Source organism: Ochotona curzoniae, unplaced genomic scaffold (assembly GCF_017591425.1).
Source record: "Ochotona curzoniae isolate NIBS_2020 unplaced genomic scaffold, NIBS_Ocur_1.0 contig_2321, whole genome shotgun sequence".
Classification (NCBI taxonomy): domain Eukaryota; kingdom Metazoa; phylum Chordata; class Mammalia; order Lagomorpha; family Ochotonidae; genus Ochotona; species Ochotona curzoniae.
Window position 1 is genome coordinate 22,547,758 of NW_024465421.1, and position 21,812 is coordinate 22,569,569.

The window sequence follows — 21,812 nt, forward strand, 5'->3', positions numbered from 1 at the left end:
TGCGACAGCGGAGATGATTAGCACAATTTCCGCTTTCTTAAGTAGCTGAGGAATGTGATTTTTGGTTTTGTCCTGACAACACTACCCTGTGCTCCCTCAGTTTGGCTTTCTCACCCAACCTCCCTGAGCTGGCCTTTGCTTCCTGGGAACCGGCATGCTGCCCTGCTCCCAGCCTTGGCCTTGGGAGCCGAGGCTGCCCTCCCGCTGCTCGCGTGCGGGTTGCGGCAGGAGTAGCTGTGCTGAGCCACAGTGACGATGCAGACCTAAGCTGCCTCTAGGTTCACTAGTCCTCTCTCCCCAAAGATATGTGCAGCTCCTGGCCTTTGCTGTCTGTGTGACTTTATTTGGAAAAAGAGTATTTGAAATGTAATTAGTCCAGGGATCTCAAGATGGGATTAACTTGGTGGCATGTGTCCATTTACGAATGAGGCAGAGGGAGGGGCAGCATTGTGGTGTAATAAGTTAAGTTTTGGGGTGCCAGTGTCAGCTCGGATACCACTTGTCCCATTTCTGAAGGTTTCTTGCTGATGTGCCTGGAAGAGCAGTGGAAGGTTGCCCAAGTGCTTGGACCCCTGCACCCATCTGGGAGCCTCAGATGGAGTTCTGCATTTCTGGCTTCAGCCTGGACCAGACTTGGCTCTTGTGTGTTGTTGACATTCATGCTCTCTTTCTCTCTCTGTGCCTCTGCTTTTCAGATATATATACACACACACACACATTTACATATATGTGTATATGTATGTGTGTGTGTATTATATTCAGGTTAAGTGAGGTAGAGAGTCCGGTGCTTTGGCCTAGCGGCTAAAGTCCTTGCCTTGAACGTGACAGGATCCTATATGGGTGCTTGTTCTAATCCCGGTGGCCCCGCTTCCCATCCAGCTCCCTGCTTGTGGCCTGGGAAGGCAGTGGAGGACGGCTCAAAGCCTTGGGACTCTGCACCTGCCTGGGAGACCCAGAGGAGCTCTTGGCTCCTGGTTTGGATTGGGGCTGTTGCAGTCATTTGGGAGTGAATCAGACGGAAGATATTTCTCTCTGTCTCTCCTCCTCTCTCTATATATCTGACCTTTGCAATAAAAATAAATAAATCTTAAAAAAGAAAAACAGAATGAGGTAGAGGGAGATTAGAGATTTGGAGACATAGATTGAAGTCCTGCAGCCTCGAGTCATGCAAAGGCAGGAATCCCAGAAACTGGAAGAGTCTTCCTGCAGGGCCTTCAGAGGAAGGAGGATTCTCCCTGCAGGGCCCTGGTGACATCTTTTAAATTTTTTTAAAATTTTATTTTTTAATAATGATTACACGATTGGTCAGGGTGGGAAGGATCAAAGTTTAAGGAAAATTGTGTGAACTCATTGCCTCCAAATTTGCTATTTCTTCTTGTTGTTCCTGGGTGAAGAGGAGAACCACTCATGACTCTGGACAAGGGATGAGGAACCGCCACCTTGTGTCAGCCCAGAATATCAATGTGTACATATTCTGAGGGTTCTGTCCAAGTAGTTTGGATAGTTCTGAAATGCTGATCTTTGGCCTTCAGATTTGTGTCAGAGGATACACCTCTGCTGTCAGAAGCCACCGTTTTGTGGTAATGTTTCATGGAAGCCCTAGGGAATTAGCACATTCCCAAATCTAGAGTCTGCAGCCTGAGAAGCTGGGCCTGCCTGGCCCTGTCCTGCCCAGCCCAGCCCAGCCCTGCCCAGCCCTGGGGATTCAGAGCCCATCCAGCCTCTTGTCTGGTTATATACAAACTGAGCACCCAGTAAGGACAAGTACAGTTCAACTGGATGCAACATCATTGAGTGATGCATAAATGCATCAAGCAATGCACCCGAGTTTAAATTAAACAAGGTTGAACCTTGGTTTCCTAAAAGGATGGTTGAGGATTGAAGGGAACAGCAAACAGATAGTGCCAGACACAGTTAGTGACCTTGAACAGTAGGTAGCTATCCCTTTTAGGACAGGGCAAAGAAGAACACTGGCTAGGAAACCTGGAATTCCAGACCTGCCCCTGTCCTGGCTGGTCTTGACCGCCAAGGATGTATTCCCAGTAGCCTAGGGTTTCTTTGAGCATGTCTGTCCATCTGCAGCAGCCAGTTTGTCCTGTCTTCCTGCCCACAGGCATGTCATGAGACTCAGAGACAGGTGGAGGGCTGCAAGCCTCTTGTTGGACTGTAAGCCCACAGCTCCACAGCAACCACCTGATGCCTCTGTGCCTGAGTGTCGTAGGCGTGCCTCCACTTCACCTGAGGGGGCAGAGAAGTATTTTCCAAGATTCCATAGCTCCCTGGATTCGAACTGTGCTTACTGAAGAAACCTGGGTCTAGATTAATTTATTTAAAAGAGTTATGGAGAGGGGAAAGATAGAGAAAGAGGGATCTTCCTTTATCTGCTGGTTTGCTCCTAAGAGGGCCACAAAAGCTAGGGCTGGGCTGGACTACAGCAAGGAGCCAGGAGCCTGGAGCTGCATCCCATATTGATACATGGGCTGAAGACTTGGGCTATCTTCCACTGCTGCTTTTTGCACGTCATTATTAGAGAGTTGGTTTGGAATTAGAACAGTCAAAAATTGGCCTACTGTTCATGTCAGATGTTGGTGACCTCATGCTGGCCTTAACTAGTGTCTTTGCTTAACGTTATGTCCTCTAGTTTCACCCATGTGGTAGCATGTGACAGGATTTCTTTCCTTTGTAAGGCTGAATAATACTCTATGTAGGAAAGCTCATGTAAAGTATGTTTTTTTTAAAGATTTATTTGTTTAAAAGGCAGCATTAAAAAGGGAGTGAGGAAGAGACAGAGAGAGATCTTTCATCTAGCTGGGCCAGGCAGAAGTCAGAAGCCTGGTACTCTGTTCAGGTCCCCTATATGGGTGACAGGGGCCCAAGTACCTCACCCATCTTCCACTGCTTTACCAGGAATATTGCCAGTCATATTAGCAGTGAGCTGGATTGGAAGTGGAACAGCTGGGACTTAAACAGAAGCTCAGGTAGGATGCCCATGTCACTGGCAGCGGCTTAACTCACTGTGACATGATGCCAGCCCCTAATTTCAAATATATCTTTAGTATTGAGCAATTTATGATGTTGCTTTTTATTTAAGTGCAATTTTTTTTTTTTGTCTTACAGAATTGGCTTAATCTATTTGAATGGTTGGGGTCAGGGGTTGGGGACAAATTCTTCTGGTCCGTAGGTGCCGCTCCTAGAACCTAGACAAAACTAGTCGATCATCTTCACAGCATTTCAGAGTTAGCCTAAAGTCAGAGATCTATTTTTTTTGTCAAGGAACAAAGGCCCAAAGAGTTTAGGCTGGCTTAAAAATGCTTACAGACCTCCTAAGCCCTGGCCAGTCCTTCTGCGTCCGAGTTGAAACTTCTCACTGGTCCCTTGAGGCAGAGAGGAATTCTCTCTCCCCAGTGGGATAGCAGAGAGGATCCCAGGGGGGCTGATCCGGGAGGATCAGGGATACTTGCAAACTCTGGGGATCAGTAGTTTTACGTAGAAGGGATTCAGTTTCCAGTCAAGGCTGACGATCCATGGACCACTGGAAAAGCAGAAGGAACCTTGATCTTCAAGGCACTGTGAGAAACTCCTGATCCCATCCTCAGTGGTAATCCCCTTTGAGTTCCTGCCTAGCAGGAAGAGCCCTGGAAGGGCCAAGGATCGATAGTGCCCTCACTAAGAGTTGGCAGATGTCCCCCACCCCAATCTACATTTGATTTATGGATTCGACTCTGTACTTATGCTTGGGGTGTGGCTGCATCAGGTGTTCTGGGAATATACTTTTCACAAGACAGTGGTGCCACACTCATGAAGCTCCAGCAGAGGAGAAATGGGAAGCTTGTCCTCTCTCCACCTGCTGCCCCCACTCAGTTCCTTTCTGGAAGCCACTCCATGCTGTAAGATAAAACTCATCTCAGTCTGGTTCAGAGTATTGAAGTAAGGCTCATTTTGTGTGATGCCCAGTGATTCATTTCAAAGATGTGTGTCTCCCTCAACAGATTGTTAGAGAAGACCTGTGCCTAACCGTGACCAAGACAGCAAGGGCCCCGGGAGAAGATGAGGCACACAGACACACTAGCTCCTCTTTCCAGTCGAGCTGTCTCGTGGCTGTGACTAAGAGAGCATGTGGATGCTCTCCAAGCTGAGAACACTATTTCTAGAACACTGTGGGCTTACAATCCCCAAGAGCAAAAAGAATCTTAGAGCTGGAGGATTCCTCAACACGAGTTGACAGTCAAGAGCAATCTTTGGAAACATGTTAGAGTCTCGCAGTGCTGCTCACTGCATGTGAGAGAGACTTGTCGAATAGTACCCCTCTGCATTATTGTAATGGTGATTCAACAGTTTTGTCTGTTTATTTGAAAGAGAGACAGAGGCAGAAAGAGATTTTCCGTTTGCTGTTTGACTCCTCAGATGTCCACGACAGCTAGGATTAGGCCAGGCTGAAGCCAGGAACCTGGAACTCAAGTCTTCCATACGGGCGGCAGGGACCCAAGGACTTAAGCCACCACTGGCTTCTCCCCAAGTGCCTTTTGGAGGAAGCTGAAATTGGGAGCAGGGCCGTGATTCAAAACTGGGTACTCTGATATGGGATATGGATGTTCTAATTGCCACTTAACCACAGCACCAAATGCCCACTACAATGGGAACATTTTTAAAACCATGGCTTGTGTAAGGATCTTGTCGAAACATGAGAACCTGATGGGTAAATTTTAATGGCAGAGGGCTCACTCCAGAAAGAGCTGGGCTGATTGTGTCCTGCTTGGAGTCTCGCTTTAGATCTCCTGAAGTATTGCTTATTGTTTATGAAACTAGAGACTTTCTCCTAGAGATTGCTGTGTTTGACAAAATATTCTTTATTGCTATTGTGTTCATAGTTTTCCAGCTCACAAACTTATTTTTTTTTAAAGATTTATTTATTTTATTGGAAAGGCAGATATATACAGAGAGGAGGAGAGACAGAGAGGAAGATCTTCCGTCCAATGATTCACTCCCCAAGTGGCCACAACAGCCGGTGCTACGCCGATCCAAAGCCAGGAGCCAGGAGCTTCCTCCAGGTCCCCCACATGGGTGCAGGGTCCCAAGGCTTTGGGCTGTCCTCGACTGCTTTCCCATGCCACAAGTAGGGAGCTGGATGGGAAGTGGAGCTGCCAGGATTAGAACCAGCACATATATGGGATCCCAGTGCATTCAAGGCGAGGACCTTAACCATTATGCTATTGCACCGGGCCCACAAATTTACTTTTGAGTAGTGTTAGTGATAATTTGATAACTTCCATGTGCCAAACATGGGCTTATATCCTCCTAACAGGATTGTACTATGGTGAATATAGACGAATACTTCTGAAGGTGTGTGGACACACTGCAGTGGGCCCAGCAGTGTCTGTAGTGATGGTCACAGTTGGTTCAGGATGAAAGTCAGAAGGACAAGATGAAATGAGGCTTCATAAAGGTCTAGACACTCAGGGATGAGGTTTTCAATCTTCCACGCCTCTCAACAGAGCAGCAGGCTGCAAGAGTCATTTCTGGAAGAATACGGGCAGACATGGATGAGGTAGAGGAAATGCCCTATAAAGTGACCTGTCTGGAACATTCTAAAGCAGTATATGATCATTAGAATTACCTGATAAGGTTTAAGTGCCTGTTGGTGCCCCTCCTCTGCCCCCTCCTCGAATGATTACATCAGAATTTCTGAGGATGAGGATCAGGTCATCTGTGTTAAAAAGCATCCCAAGCTCTGGCCATGTGGCCAGGGCTGTGAACTGTTGACCAGGGAGCCTTGTAACTTGGAAGTCTCGCCATGGGCTCGGAGTGTCTGACCAGCTTTTAATGATCTCTCAGCTATGAATGAGCAGCCGAGGCTCGCCAGGGAGTGGGGAAAAGTTTCTAACTTGAAATAAATCAAAACAACCAGAAAAAATAATGGAGACTATGTGAAGAGCTTAAAAAAATGTATCTTTAGTATCTTCCAGAAGATAAAAAGTTATGATATTAGTGGTATGAGAAAAACATGGTGTGAAACACTTGGATCAATCTCTTGGATGTGAAAACATGATGATAGAATTGTCGTGTAAAATTTTTGAAGGGGAATAAAAAAGGTGAAAAAAAACCCCTCGAAGCCGAAGTTGAGGAAGTCTCTCAGAATGTTGAACAAAAAGTCAAAGACAGAAGGAAATCAAAGAGATGGAAAATAGAGACAAGAAAGTGATTGAGAGCCTGGCACGGTAGCCTAGCAGTTAAAGACCTCGCCTTGAATGCACCAGGATCCCATATGAGCGTCGGTTCTAATTCCAGTGGCTCCACTTCCCATCCAGCTCCCTGCCTGTGGCCTGGGAAAGCAGTTGAAGATGGCCCGAGGCTTTGGGACCCTGCACCTGTGTGGGAGACCTGGAAGGGGCTCCTGGTTCCTGGCTTCGAATTGGCTCAGCTCCAGCTGTTGTGGCTGCTTGGGGAGTGAATCATTGAACAGAAGATCTTCCTCTCTGTCTCTCCTCCTCTTTGTATATCTGGCTTTCCAATAAAAATAAATAAATCTAAAAAAAAAAAGAAAGAAAGTGATTGAAAAATATAGGAAGTCCAGCATAAAGAGATAAGGAAGAGAACAGAGCAAAGAGAGGGGGGTACATTTAGAAATAAACAATGCCAGAAGATTTTCCAGGAATGAATAAAATTGGAAAGGGTTAGTAAATGTCCTGCAGAGTAGATGAAAGTAGACACATGCCAAAATTCAGTGTAGAAACACGTCAGACCTACGATATCTACAGAGGAAGCTTTTAGAGAGAAAACTGGAGTTTAGACTGAGGAGCAACAAGGAGATGGGCAGCTGAGCTTCCAGCACTGACCCGGGACACTGTAAGACACGTGAAAAACCCTCTGGCCAGGGATGAGCTGTTTCATTTCTCTTGACTCAAGTTTGCAGGATGGGCACAATGTTGTGTAACCTGTATTTATTTCCTCAGATCCTAGTAGCCCCTTGAAACAAAAATGACCTGCCTGTTCCGCCCCCCAGCAGGGCTGATCTTCATCCCTTGTGGTGTCCTTGGGAGCCTTCCACAGCACTTGGCTCATCAGAGCATTGCTCGAGTGTGCTGTAAAGCTGGGCAGAGCTGGTGCCCTTTGCTTCCTGTGTCCCTGTTGTGAGAGGAGCCATTCCACGGTGTTGGTTATGGGCTACCATCTCGCAGAGCTGTTAATGAAGAGACTCGTCTTCATTTCCTTGAAGCTGTGTAAAAACCGCAGAAAGATATTCTCTCGTGGTTTCTGAGACCAAAGTATGAAGTCAGGGTGTCAGCAGGGCTCACTCCCGTTGGAGGCTCTAGATGAGGGTCTTTGCTTCTGACGTCTTCCAGCAATACTCTGTGCGTTCTTGGCTGGTGACTGCATCGCTCACATCTCTCCTGGGGCTTGCCATGGCTGTGGTCTTCCCCGTGTGTCTCAATGTTCTCTCCTCTTACAAGGACTCCAGTCACTGGGTTTAAAGCCCTTGTCATCTAATATGACCTTATCTTCACTTCTTGCATGTGTAAACAAAGTCACATTCTGTGATGTTCTTGGTGGACGTGAGTTTCAAGGAGACACTGTTCAACCATGCAGCTCTTGCACAGCTGTTCTGATGCTCATTCACCAGTCCCTCACCAGGGTGAGCCAGGACCAGCAAACAGCCTGGCAGGAGCTGGACCAGATGACAAATCAGAGTGGCTTGGGGCCAGTGCCGTGGTGTATGTATTAGGTAAGCTTCCACATGTGGTGCTGACATCCCATGTGGGCGCCAGTTCATGTCTGAGCTGTTCCACTTCCAATCCAGCTCCCTGCTTATGGCCTAGGAAAACAGCAGAGGGCGGTCCAAGTCCTTGGGACCCTGTAACCTCATGGGAGACCTGGAGGAGGCTTCTGGCACCTGGCTTTGGACCGGTTCTCACCGTGGTGGTGGTATTGCACCAGTGGATGGAAAAACTCTCTCTCTGTCTCTACTTTTCTCTGCCTTTTGAATAAAAATAGAATAAATCTTTTTTGAAAAGTTGGAGTTGCAGACACCATGCTTTACTCAGTCTTCATTCAAGCTCGTCTTTCTGCGGCCACCAACCAGTGTGTCCTAACTTTTAAAAATGTGTTTTTCCCCAGGGACTTACCTTCCCTGTTCATGTGGTGTATGTGGTCACATAATCTATATCTAGGTTTAAACTGGAGATGAGTGAATATAGGTTTAGAAGAGCTGCCAACTCATATGCTTCTGCTGCTTGTTAAAGGTGATGGAGCGTTGAACTACTTCACTTCTTCTGTCTTCCAATTCCCACACGTGGCCACTCATTGAATAGATCCTGGGTGCTGCCACAGCACAGAAGGATTTAAAATCTGTGTAGGTGGCTATATGGATTATGCCAGGATCATGGAGGATTTCAATGGTCTTCTCTAATGAGTCTTATTTTGCTTTGTAAAGACACCTGATCTATGTCGATATGAAGGGAGACTCGTGGCTGGCTATAAGGATCAAGGATGTTAATGATGGGGAAAAAATGCGAGTCGATAACTGCAAACTTATCCTTTCATACGCTTAAAGAAAAGCAGACTCCAAACTTAGGATGCATGGTCTGATAAGAGCAAGGAATCCCATTTTTCTGGTGGGTGGTTCCCCAAGTTTGTTACCCACTTGACAAGTAAAATTGACCCAGGCACAGCCAAGACCTTAGGGACTGGTGTGACGAGCTGGCCAGAATTCCATCAGTTTTGCTAAGTACCTCAGAGCCAGTCATATTGTCACCCTGTGTGACTTCTGACATCGTGGAGCCAGGTCTTTCCCAATCAGGTGAACTTGCATGCGAAGTAGGGGGAGGGGGAGGGACTGTGGCAGGGGAGGCTTTCCACTGAGGGTTTTTTTTGTTGTTGTTTGTTTTTTTGAGTGTGTATGGAGACACTCTGATCATACAACCTCTGTTTGGGAGTTTTGTGGACGTGACAGAGAAAAACCTTCCACGTGGCAGCACCCAGATGGTGTGGTTGGAGGAAGCTATTGCACTATCCCAGTGTCTTCTGGGGGTCAGCCACTTGTATGTTTTCTGGGGGTCAAGGAGAAAGGCTAGAACCCTCTGGTGATTCCACTTCAGGTCCTGGCATTCCGAGGATGTGGTTACCTCCTTTTGTAACACTCCCTCATGTCCAGGCTGTCGTCAAACCCAACTGATCCCATTCTCATAATCTGGCTCTTGTTCCCATAAGCATAGGGATGGCAGGTCACATCCTGCAAGGGCCCAGTGTGTAGCACCCAGCACCATGTGCCCAGGCCCCGAGGGACTCCCTCACCCAGAGTCCAGGGCACCCTGGCAGCTTAGAGATCCTCATCAGAAAGGAGGATGCAGCTGCTGGGCACACAGGAGGGATCTGAGCAGTGAGCACGATCATCACCCCTACCTAAAACCCAACATGACTCATTTACAGGGTCAAGTCGCCACAGATGGTGGGTGGACTGAGAATGATGTGAGGAGGGGAAGGCACGAGCAGACGGGAGAACTTGTTTAAGGGACCCAGGAAGTAAGGTACACAGTGTTCCACTGCAGGGTGTTGGGGTGGGGGTGGGTGGCAGCTGTGGGCCCTGTCTCCAAGGGCTTCCCAAACAGTGGGGCTGATGAGGGGCAGGTGGGTGTAGTACTGCCTTCTGCGAGGCTCACGGTGCTGAGCCATGCTGTGGCTTCAGAAATCTGTAATCTGGTTTCCTTCTGAACCCGTGACTTAGCCTTTGTGGGACTCTGGGCACATTACTCTTGAGTTGCCGGTTTCACATCTCTAAATGAGGGACAATAATATCTACCTCTGAGGCTTGCGGTGAGGCCCAAATAGGTCACAAGTGAAAGCGTCCAATAGTCTCTGGCACGTTGGATGCGTTTGGTCAATGTTGGTGCACTATTAATACCCCAGTTTCAGACATACTCGGGAATGCCCAGAGCACAGCTGATGCCGAATGGAGTTCTATTGTCATTTTAAGCATACACACAACACTTTTCATTTTGAAATATTTTAGAGATGTTGTAAATGTGCCAGGGAGTTACCCTGTAGTCTCTCCCTCTTTCCCTAATGTGAATGTCTTACATAACCATAGTACAAAGATCAAAACCAGGAAATTAACAATGCCACGACACTGTTTACTGAACTTCAGACTATGAGTGTCACCAGCTTCCCCCAGCCGCCCTTTTCTGTCCCACATCCCAAGTCAGAATTCTGGGTTCTGTCTATCTGGTTGCTGTATGCCCCCGGAGTGACAGTTCCTGCAAGTTTCTGTCTTTCCTGACCTTGATACTCTTCAGGGGCACCGATTGGTGACTCTGTAGCATATTTGTCCATCTGGGTTCATCTGATATTTCCTCATGATTGGTTTAGCCACATACTTTTAGCAGGCGTTGCAACAGTGTATTACTTTTAGCGGCCTCCATTGGGCTGTGGTAAAATAGAGAAAACAACACATTTACCATTTAAAACAGTATTTACTCATTGGAATGGCAGAGAGAGAGGGAGAGACAGAAAAAGAAAGAAAGAAGCTTTCTATGGGATGCTGGTGGCCCAGGTTGTGGGGTTATCTGCCATGTCACAAGGTCAGTCCCACTTTATTTTATTATTATTTCTGACATTTTAGGTGTTGATTCAGTGGCATTAAGCATATCAGAGTGTTGTGCAATCACTATGTAATTCATAATGCTGCATCAACTCCATCTACTTTCAGACTTTTTCATCATGACAAAAGGAAACTATAAACCCATTATAATGCAATCCTTCCCAGTTCTTCCTCCTTCAGCTTCTGGCAACCACTAGCCTGTGATCTGTCGAGGTGGGGTTAGCTGTTCTGGACATGTCACGTGGATAGAATTAGAGGAGTTAGTGTGTTGCTGACTGGCTACTTAGCATGAAGTTTTGAAGGTTCATCCACCTTGCAGGGGTCAGTACTTCCTTCCTGGTAATGCTCCACTGGATGCACCACCGTTGGCTTTACAGGGTTTGTGTTTGTCACGTGGCAGTGTTTATGGGGCAAGGAAAGCAGACTCTTGTGAAAAGTTTTATTTGTGGAAAGGGAAAGAACAGTTGTTCCTGAGTCAGGGGAGAAGGGCCCACGGCTGGAGGGGGTGGCCCTCAGTGGCATCTGCCGTGGCCTGAGGGGGTTCAGGGTGGGGCGCCTGGTGCCACGGAGGACGCGCGCTGACTGCTGAGAGGCGAATCCAACTGTTGAAAACTTGGACTTATCCAAAAGGTGTGGTGAGGGAGCGGGTGAACATTCCTGATCTCCCAAGCGCTGCGTCCCTGCTGCTGCTGCTCTTCCTTCACCCTGGGGTCTGGGGCTCGTGGCCGGGCAGGTGGTCTCCGCCTACCCGGATGCCCGACCCTCAGTGTCCGCCTCCGGCAGCCTGGGCGCGACGCGACCCGGGGCGGAGGGCGGAACCGAACGCACGCCCGCCCCGCAGCCCCGAGCCCGGCGCGCCCCAAGCCTGGGCGGCGCGCGCGCCCCCCTTCCCCCGCCGCCGCCTGCGCGCGCCCGGGGTCGGCGGCGTGCGCGGGCCGCGCGTGCGCGCTGCGGCGGGGCGAGGGGCGGCGCGGGCGCGCGTCTGTCAGTGACAGCGGGAGGGGGAGGGGGAGGGGGCCGGAGATGGTGGCGGCCGCGGCGGCCGCTCTTCCGACATGAGGCAGCGGCCGCGGGAGGGACGGCGGCGGGCGCGGCCGCGGCTGCATCTGTAGCTCGGGAAGGCGGCCCCCGGGCGTGGGCGCGGCGGCGGGCGTCCCGGCCGGCGTCGCGGGAGCCCGGCTCAGCGGCAGCCCCGCACCGCCGCCCGGCCGAAGGGGCCCGCGCCGCTCCGGCGGCCCCGGCGAGGCGGCAGCGTGCTCGGCGGGGCGGTGGGCAGCAGGCCCCGCTAGACGGGCCACGCCGACGCCGCTTGGCCCGCCCGGCGGGTTCGTCAGACTCGCGGGCCGGGGCGCACCCCTCAGCCGCGGGCAGGGCGGGCCGGGGAGGCTCGGCCGCCGGAGGGTTGGGGTGGGGGGGAGGGAGAGGCACGCGGCCAGAGCCGTAGGACCGGCCCGCGCGTCCCCTTGACGCAGCGGCGCCTCGGGTGCGGGATGAGGGGCCGCCCGCCGCCCGCCGACTTGTTTTCGCGAACCCCGGGAGCGCTTCAGGGCTGAACTTCCCTGCGGAGCAGCCGCCGGAGCCACGCTGAGGCCCCCTCACCCGGTCGCCCCCGAGTGGCCAGAGCACCTCAGCGAGCCGGACTGAGGGGCGGCCGCGGGACCCCGGTTTTTCCAGGTCGGTCCTGAATCGGCTCTCGCCCGTCCGGGGAGGGCAGCTGGTGGGGCTTTTTGGTTCGCTTCTCCGGGCAGTTGTTGTGATCCTACGGTGCCTCTCCGGGGCGCTCGCCGGCGCTGCCGCCACCGCTGCGGACGTGCCCGGCTCGCGCGGCCCCCGGGACGCGTGTGTATGTGCGTGTGGTGGGGGTGCGGGGGGTGGGCGTGTGTCGCAAGCCGACCCTAACTCTCGGTCGCTCCGCCGACAGGTACGAGCGACCGGCCGAGGAGGCTCCGAGAGCCGCAACATGGCTTCCCCGCCCCACCAGCAGCTGCTGCATCACCACAGCACCGAGGTGAGCTGCGACTCCAGCGGCGACAGCAACAGCGTGAGGGTCAAGATTAACCCCAGGCAGCTGTCCTCCAGCAGCCAGCCCAAGCACTGCAAGTACAGCATCTCCTCCAGCTGCAGCAGTTCCGGGGACTCCGGTGGCGCTCCCCGGAGAGTGGGCGGCGGCGGCAGTGGCGGGGGCCGCCTGAGACGGCACAAGAAGCTGCCGCAGCTGTTCGAGAGGGCCTCGAGCCGCTGGTGGGACCCCAAGTTTGACTCTGTGAATCTGGAGGAGGCCTGCCTGGAGCGCTGCTTCCCGCAGACCCAGCGCCGTTTCCGGTACGCACTCTTCTACGTCGGCTTCGCCTGCCTGCTCTGGAGCATCTACTTCGCCGTGCACATGAGATCCAGGCTGGTGGTGCTGGTGGCGCCCGCCCTGTGCTTTCTTGTGGCGTGCGTCGGCTTCTTTCTGTTTACCTTCACCAAGCTGTACGCCCGGCACTATGCGTGGACGTCGCTGGTTCTTACCCTGCTGGTGTTCGCCCTGACCCTGGCTTCCCAGTTTCAGGTTTGGACGCCCCTCTCAGGACGCGTTGAGGGCTCCAACCACACTCCCGCTGCCAGGCCCGCAGACGCGTGCTTATCCCAAGTGGGCAGCTTCTCCATGTGCATTGAAGTGCTCTTCCTGCTCTACACCGTCATGCACTTACCTTTGTACTTGAGCTTGTTTCTGGGGGTGGCCTATTCCGTGCTTTTTGAGACCTTGGGGTACCACTTCCGGGACGAAAGCTGCTTCCCCTGGCCTGCCGTGCCAGCCCTGCACTGGGAGCTGCTGAGCAGGGCCCTGCTGCACCTGTGCATCCACGCCATCGGGATCCACCTGTTCATCATGTCCCAGGTGAGGTCCAGGAGCACCTTCTTGAAGGTGGGGCAGTCCATCATGCATGGGAAAGACCTGGAGGTGGAAAAAGCCCTCAAAGAGAGGATGATTCACTCTGTGATGCCAAGGATCATAGCCGACGACCTGATGAAGCAGGGCGACGAAGAGAGCGAGAACTCAGTCAAGAGGCACGCCACCTCGAGCCCCAAGAACAGGAAGAAGAAGTCTTCTATCCAGAAGGCTCCCATAGCATTCCGCCCTTTCAAGATGCAGCAGATCGAAGAGGTCAGCATTTTGTTTGCGGACATCGTGGGATTCACCAAGATGAGTGCCAACAAATCTGCTCACGCCCTGGTGGGCCTCCTGAACGATCTCTTTGGCCGCTTCGACCGGCTGTGCGAGGAGACCAAGTGTGAGAAAATCAGCACTCTGGGAGACTGCTACTATTGCGTGGCGGGGTGCCCCGAGCCCCGGGCCGACCACGCCTACTGCTGTATAGAGATGGGGCTGGGCATGATCAAAGCCATTGAGCAGTTCTGCCAGGAGAAGAAAGAAATGGTGAACATGCGCGTCGGGGTCCACACGGGGACTGTCCTGTGTGGCATACTTGGCATGAGAAGGTTCAAATTTGATGTGTGGTCCAATGATGTAAATCTGGCCAACCTCATGGAGCAACTGGGAGTGGCAGGCAAAGTCCACATTTCTGAAGCAACCGCAAAGTACTTAGATGACCGGTACGAAATGGAAGATGGCAAAGTCACTGAACGCCTAGGCCAGAGTGTGGTGGCTGACCAGCTGAAAGGTATGTGTGTTTCTCTGCTTTGTCATGTCATTCCCCGATCCTGTTTGTAACACGTTAAAAAAAAAAATCTGTCTTTTCAGCCTCGGTGTCCAGAGGTGGCTCGGTTGTCTCAGGATACCCTTCCCAAGGGGGAGGGAACAGCGTGACTGTTCCCCAGTGAGTCAGATAGCCCAGGTCTGTTCACACTGCAGGCTGCAGACAGGGACACCCAGATAGTGCTGACCCAGACGAGGCCCTTGGAAGGAGGGCTCCACTGCCTGCTGCTGTTGATCCCTGAAATCTGGGGGAGTCGGGGCATCAGGCCCTTCAGCAGCAATTAGAAGCTTTTAGCACTTGAAAGAAATCACCTTGGCGGTTCACTTGGTCACCTTTCAGTCCCATCCAAATATTTCTTTGTGCCTTTGTAAGAGGGAAAAAAAAGTGACAAGTGAACCTTTCCTTTCTCCAGGCCGCGCTCTGCGTATCCTCTGTCGGGGGAGGACAAGGGCCCTGCCCTGCCGGCTCTCAGGAAGGGACGGAAGTGCATGCTGTGCTTTGCTGCTTCTTGCTGCCCGCTGTCCCTCTTACAAAATATTTGTGTCTGCAGCTTTCAACTTTCATCTATGTAACGGTGTCTTGTTATGGTGTTTGTCTTGCCACACAGACTCCAGTGTTTCAGAACATTCAACTTTTCAAGCCACCAAGCGATTTGAAAGTGAGAAATGTACCCAAATGAAGGCGTTACTGATAGTTTTGATGTTTTTACTGAGCTAGTTTTCTTTTTCTTTTTTTAAAAAAATTTTACAGGTAGCAAAAATCTGAGGTCTGGGAAGCGATGTAAGAATAAATGGGGCCAAAAAGGAGGATTCAGAGTAATCTTATTACATTTCTTGTCTTCTCTTACCCTCTATCAAACAGTCTTTTTGTCTTACTAGTATCTTACACAGTGAGGGGAATATCTACTTTGAAATACATAGAGGTAAATAACGTTTAGTTTATGAAGCCTGTTTTGTAAAGCTGTGTTGTCTTTCTGCAGTTCTCACACTGCAGTTCAACCGCCGCCCGCCCAGCAGGAATTCTGAGGAGAGCTAATGGTTTAAACCAGAGACAGCAAGTGACTGAGCTGGAGCTTGTGTAGGTTTTTGGCTTTGAAGTGATCCCACATGCTTAATGGGCATCTTCTTTCTCTGATTTGTGATCTGAGTTCTCCCCATCATTTTTTATTTCTTTGTTTTTATCATTGTTGTCTGACAAGGATGTTTTGTTCTTTTCCTGTTTTTCTTTATGGTATTGATTTTCTTGGTATAGTAGGAGTTCCTTTAACCTCAGAAACTTTAAATGCTGCATCAACAACGTTGGAAGCCACATCTTGCAGTTCACTTGGAAGATTCTGTTGTGATAGGTGTCTTTCTTTTAAGAGGGTGGCCACCTGCTCTTGAGCCTGAAGGTGGAGTATAAGTGGGTGCAATTCCTGCTTGTTGTTTTGGCGTCTTCAGGTCCCAGTGGTTTGGGGCCTGTTCTCAGGGATTGCAGAGCACCTGTTGGGCAGAAGGGCACTGATAGCGTGGTTTTATTTTTTTTTGTAAGTTGGCACTTGGTCATGTATATTGTTTGAATTCCAAAAATAATAGCAAGTATAGTTACTGTCGTTGAATGATTGGTCACTAAAACAACAAAACAAAACAAAACAAAACATACAGATTGAGGGTCTCAAAGATGTTGATTGAAAAAAACGTCCAAGTGAGCTTGTTTTTTTCTTGCTTATTTAGTGTCAGTTTGGTTTAAATTAAACTTTTCCTTAAGTCTGTAACATTGTGTATTTCTAAAGGTGGGAAGCTTAGCTGAGCCATTGATTTTTTGAATGTGGTGTTTCCTATTTTGATTGTCTCCCTGACATGGGGGCCTTTGCTTTCCTCAGCTAATTCTGAGGACCTTGTGGGCAGGATCCCAGTGATAGAGACTATGCAACTTTGGGAGCTTCTTTGACGCTGTTGGGATTTTGTGCAGGCTGCTGGATGAGCTGAGGGCACAACTGCGGGGAGATTTCATGCCCACGGTCCAGCTTACACGTGAAAGGTTTGTTTTCGCCTCTTATCTTTACCTTGTTTCCCCTTTTCTGAAAATACAGTGAAAAACTGCCTAGTAGAGGACTCTGCATCAGTCGTCTGAACAAGAATTTTAGAATTAGCTTGGCAGCTCCTGTCTGATTTATCTGAACTGGTCTAGAGGAAGGGTGGGTGAGGTTTAATTACTTCTGCAAATTTACACATACATCCCAAGATCATTATGGTCCGCCTACTATTCCTGCCTGGCACTGTGGATGTACAGATTTATCGGTGACCATCCTGACCTCAGCAAGCTCTCAATTGCAAATGTCACAGAATATGTGGGAGAGTTGGGGTGCTTTCATGAGCTGTGGGCATTTGAGCTTAGATCCTGAGATCAAGCTGTGGCCGTCTAGACAAAGGAGGGACATGGGATGGGGCGTGCCTAGCGTGGCAGAGGCCGATTTCTCACTGGGGTTGGCAGTTGTTCGTAGTCATCAGGACAAGAAAGGCTGTGGGTATGTGAGAATTAGGGAGCCATGGATGGGCTTAAAAATATATAAGCCTTAGGTGATCTGATGTGTGGTTTTAGAAGAAGCTTGCTCCTTTAGTCCTAAGGAATGTGGTTGCATGGATGTGAGATTTGAAATTGATGAGCTGTTTGAATAAATCCCAGATAGGGTGATCTGAACTATGCTAACAGCAGTGGTGGTAGAGAGTATGGGACAGGTGTGTGTAGCAGTAAGATCAGCTTTGGGGGGCGTTTGAAGATGAAACCAACTACATTCCATATCAGAGTACTTGTTTGATAGGCAGAGAGAGACACAGGTCTTCCATCTGCTGGTTCACTTCACAGATCTCCACAACTGGGACTTCCCAGTAGCAGCTTCCTGAGTGGCAACTCCACCTGCTGACCGCAGTGCCAGCAGGGTTTTAAAACAAAGATTTTCCCTCAGCCCAACTGTGGACTTATGGAGAGTACTGGGGGGGGGGGGGGGGGGGAAGGTGTTCACTGATAATGTGTTTGGACCCTGTGGCCACCTCTGTGGCTGACACATGGCCTGTCCTAATAGGTGGCACTTAGAAGCGTTCCTGCTGAGCTTTAGGACCACTCCTCAGTCTGGCAGTGTGGGTGGAGGCACTTGGCCTTCAGCCTTTGACGACACCTGTCCCAAGCTGGAAGTCTGTGCTCCCTGTGTCCTTCGGCGTGGGCCCAAGGACCCTGGTCAGGTGGTGGTTTTGGTGCAGCTGCACACTCAAGTGCTTCCCCTACTTGCCACTCTGGCTTGGATAATTGTCCCCATCTCAGCATGTCACTCTTGTCGCTGTGGGGCTGTTAGCTAACAGCTCAGTGTGCCCTCTTGGGAGTTCTGTGCTGACCTGAGTTCCTGAGCCTGCTCTCTTGTACACATTGAAACTCAGCCTCTTGGGTAACGAGTGAGTGGCAGAGATGGGATGAAGTAGAGACCATGGCCCGACAGTTGGGATAGGAGGCAGCAGACAGCTGTGGAATTGACAGAGTGGGTGCTGAAACAGCCACTGTGACAGTTTGGGGACCAAAGTACATGGCTTTTAGTAATGTACTCATTACTTTTAATTCTGAAGACAAGCTGTGGTGAGAAATTAACCTTTGGCAAAGATAGGGAGAAAATTTGTTGAATTACTGGTCGAATAAGAAGGAAAGAAGGTAATAATTTCAGGCAGAAATTGCTAAGAAATGGAAATACTAAAAGGGAAAAATAGACTAAGGGAAGAAGTCTCAGGTTTCTAACCTACTAGATAGCCTGGTTAGCTTCCATTTGTGTTTCTGTCTCTTCTGGCCAATGTCACCTTTGTACTTTGCTATGCAGTAATATCCAGAAGAAAAAATACTGCATTTTCCATGTTTGCACACATGAGTTTCTGTGCACATGTGAGCATATTTATGCTTAAATTCTTTCCATTGGTGGGTGGTGTTTCTCTCAGGATTTAGGAATTGTAAGATATGGTCATCCCTAGACTTGTGAGGCTCAGTCTCCCTGGGGCAAGGGGGAGCACTGGGAGAGCTGGCCTGAATGACATGTTGTCCATTTGTCTCTAGACATGCCTTTGTACTTTGCGTATGAGACACTTAAAGTCCTTTTCCAACAGGAACTAGCGTCATTGAAAGGAATTTTATGAAGAGGTGGCAGTATTTGAAACAGGAAGACAGCTGACGTGTGAACTCGACTGGCCAGGTCCAGGAGCTGCTGTAGAGAAGAAGTGGAGGACTTGAACCATGTCAGGGAGAGAGTTGGCCTTGGTGGATGGCCAGGGCCACTGTTGGCAGAGGAAGGGTCCGGGGAGGGCTAGCTTTCCCTAGAGCAGCTGGAGGAAGCAGTGACATTCTTGCCAGCTTCATTGATGCACTGGGTAAGAGCTCTGCCTGCCATGCCAATCTGTAGCAAAGCCCAAGTCAGCTTTGGCAAAAGAGACTACACTGCAGAAATTCACAGCTTTTGAGCATCGACTTGTGGTACATCTCTAACCATTTTTAGCCTCATTCTTGTGACAGATGCCTGGTACCCTCTCCAGGGAATTAAGGGAAGATGCTCAGTCCTTTAGATAGGAGCCTGAAGTCCCTAAAAGTTGGTGGTGGTGGCAGAAGCACTGTGGCAGTGGCCTTGGCCCACAGGGCAGGGGGCTGGCAAGCATGAAGGGGTTTGAGAATGGGGTGAAGTCTTGGGACTGGGGTAGTTGGGGAAGGCTGTAGCTAGCACAAGACTTCCTGTAAGCTATAGTTCTTAGATCTTTTGGTTTTATTTTTTATTTTTATTTATTTTTTTTAAGATTTATTTTATTTTTATTGGAAAGGCAGATATACAGAGAGGAGAAACAGAGAGGAAGATCTTCCATCTGATGATTCACTCCCCAAGTGAGCACAACGGCCGATGCTATGCCGATCCAAAGCCAGGAGCCTCTTGCGGGTCTCCCACGCGGGTGCAGGGTCCCAAAGCTTTGGGCCGTCCTCAACTGCTTTCCCGGGCGGGGAGCTGGAAGGGAAGTGGAGCTGCTGGGATTAGAACCAGCGCCCATATGGAATCCCAGGCGTTCAAGGCAAGGACCTTAACCACTGCGCCACCGCACCGGGCCCGATCTTTTGGTTTTAGACCCATTTATGCTCCCAAACATTATTAATGGAGCAGCTAAATAGTTTTTGCTTATGAAACCTACTAATTTATAACATATAATATTAGTGATTGCAACAAGCTGAGAGGTTAAAAAGTTTGCTTAGTTGAGCATAGTATTTGGCACAGTGGTGAAGACGCTGCTTGGGATCCCTACATCCCGTATGGAGTGTGTAGTTCTAGTCTGGACTCTACTTCTGATTCTAGTTTCTTGCTGTAGTGATGGCTCAAGTACTTGGATCCCTGCCACCCATGTGGAGAACCCAGATTGAGCTCCAAGCTCATTGCTTCGGTCTGGCCTGGTTCTTGTGGCAGATGTTTGGGGAGTGAATCAGTGGGTGGACAAACTCTTAGACAGTCTGTCTTAATTTTTCTCTTTCTGCTTTTCAAAAACATAAATAAAAAATTACTTAATTCATTTCAAAGTATTAACATGCATAACTTTTTATAAAAATACCTTTTTTGAGGATACAAAAGAAATTTGTTGAGTATAGATGCATCATTTTACGTTATTGCAGATTCCTTTAATATCTGAATTAATAAGTTCTGAGTTAAAAAGTTATAAAAAATCTGTCATTTTAATGATTTTGAGTATATCAGATTAACTGCTATTCAGTCTGTTACAGTACCTTGAAAAATGTGTAGAAAATTGCCTTTCTAGAGATATGTAATTGGAAAATAGAGGAACATTCTAACAGCCTTCTTAGATAATTGTGGATATATTTTTCTGGTACTGCCCCATCACTAAAAAAGGGATAGTTTCTTAATGGTCAGTTATAACATGGAAACTAAAAATCCTATTATCAGTGTTTTGTACTCCGTGATGTTAAGCTCCAATGCATTTTTAAGTGACTGTCTTACCAAGGTATGATTTTATAGCATTGTGCCTTGGTCATGTGGAAAATATTGGTTTCGTGAGTTATGCAGATTTCCACAGGCTGACATCAGGAAAGTCTTTAAATTTTGGATGGATGGTGATTTCACATTTCACAGTGGTTGATGTGAAGTTTCCAAACTTTTTTGTTAAATTTTAATTTATCATCAACAACAAATACTGTCAGTTGTTTTCCTTGATGTAATTTTTCTAGGACAGTCCACCAGTTCTCAAGACTAAACAGCCGTGGTCTGTATCTCCATGAATAAAACAACTGGTTCAACTTGCAGTCCAAACAGTTATATAGCTGACTCTCCTGAAAACCATTATTACACTTTAGCGTGCTGGGAATGTGTACCCCTTTCTCTTACAGACTCTTGTAATACAAGACACATACCCAGGGTTGAGATTTAATACTGTTATTAATTCTATAGCTTCCTCAAGCTCTTTCTTTCTTTAGAAACATGGTCGATTCACGCAATTTTTCTTGTGCAAACAGCCTGTGTGCAGCTATACCTGGAGCCTGGGTCCTCTGCCCAGGTGCTATGGTGTGGGCATCTTTACATGGTGGTCAGGGAATTCCTGATAGGGAGACTGTGTCCTCAGGTTGGGGGATCAGAGAACTGAAAAGCCTCTAAGAGGGCCTCTGAATTGGCATGGGGAAAGTCGCTGGGGTGGCAGTGCAGTCGCCAATTGAGGGGTGGCAGCTGCCAGTGCCATCCATTGGCAGCAGATTCTTGGGCACCGGGGTTGAGAGGATGCCTGTGCTTGTGGGGCTTGGAGTGAGGGTCAGGGGCAGAGTCACAGCAGCCTGTCCCCTTGCAAGGCACAGTGTGGAGCTTGCCTGTCTTTGCCCTCAGTACCCTTTGCTCATGGACACAATGGAGAGCTTGGTCAGGATAGTGACCCCCTTAGATAACAGTAGCTATGTCCTTGGAGCACTCAACAGACCATTGTGTAGTCCCTGATGGTGACAGATGGCTGTGAAAAGACCACGTGAAATGGCCCGTAGTCCACAGTGGCATCGGCATCCAGGGCTTGCTACACACCTCAAGGAAATAGAGGCCACCATGAGGCCAATCTGAAGTCCCAAAAACATTCTTTCCCTTTCTCCCCACTACGAAAGTCACAGAAGTGAAACTACACCGAGGATGTTCTCAGGAGGTGCTGCCTGATTTTTCCTTTGGCGAACGTGCCGTGGCTGGGAGCACGTTGACTGCTGGTGCACCCTGGCTTACGGCACTGGCAGTATTACACGCTGTTGCTTCTGCATCATCACCACATGTGTCAACATGGAAAAAGGCAAATAACGTCCTAGTCTTAGTATGAAAGTAGCTCTCAAGCATTATTTATTTATTTAAAAGGCAGAGAGACATGCAGAGCAACCGAGTACATGCCGAGTTGCAGAGTCACAAGTGCAGCCTGTGTGCATGTCCCCGTCGCACCAGGGAAAAGCACCCTCACAGACACCCTGCACAGGCCTGGACATCACCCGCTTTGAGAACTGCTTCC

At 49.4% G+C, this 21,812-nt stretch overlaps 1 protein-coding gene and 1 non-coding gene across 2 annotated transcripts in view; one reads left to right on the forward strand and one right to left on the reverse strand.

Moving 5' to 3' along the window:
- ADCY9 (adenylate cyclase 9) overlaps nucleotides 1-21,812 on the forward strand; it is a 130,887-nt gene that overhangs the window by 17,610 nt on the left and 91,465 nt on the right. Inside the window, exon 2 of the mRNA XM_040973441.1 lies at nucleotides 12,513-14,256. Within this exon, the coding sequence (XP_040829375.1) occupies nucleotides 12,513-14,256 (1,744 nt within the window). The remainder of the gene's footprint in view (nucleotides 1-12,512; nucleotides 14,257-21,812) is intronic.
- Nucleotides 21,337-21,453, reverse strand: LOC121152101. The gene has a single exon (XR_005883232.1). It is a non-coding gene; the product is annotated as a small nucleolar RNA SNORA64/SNORA10 family (small nucleolar RNA).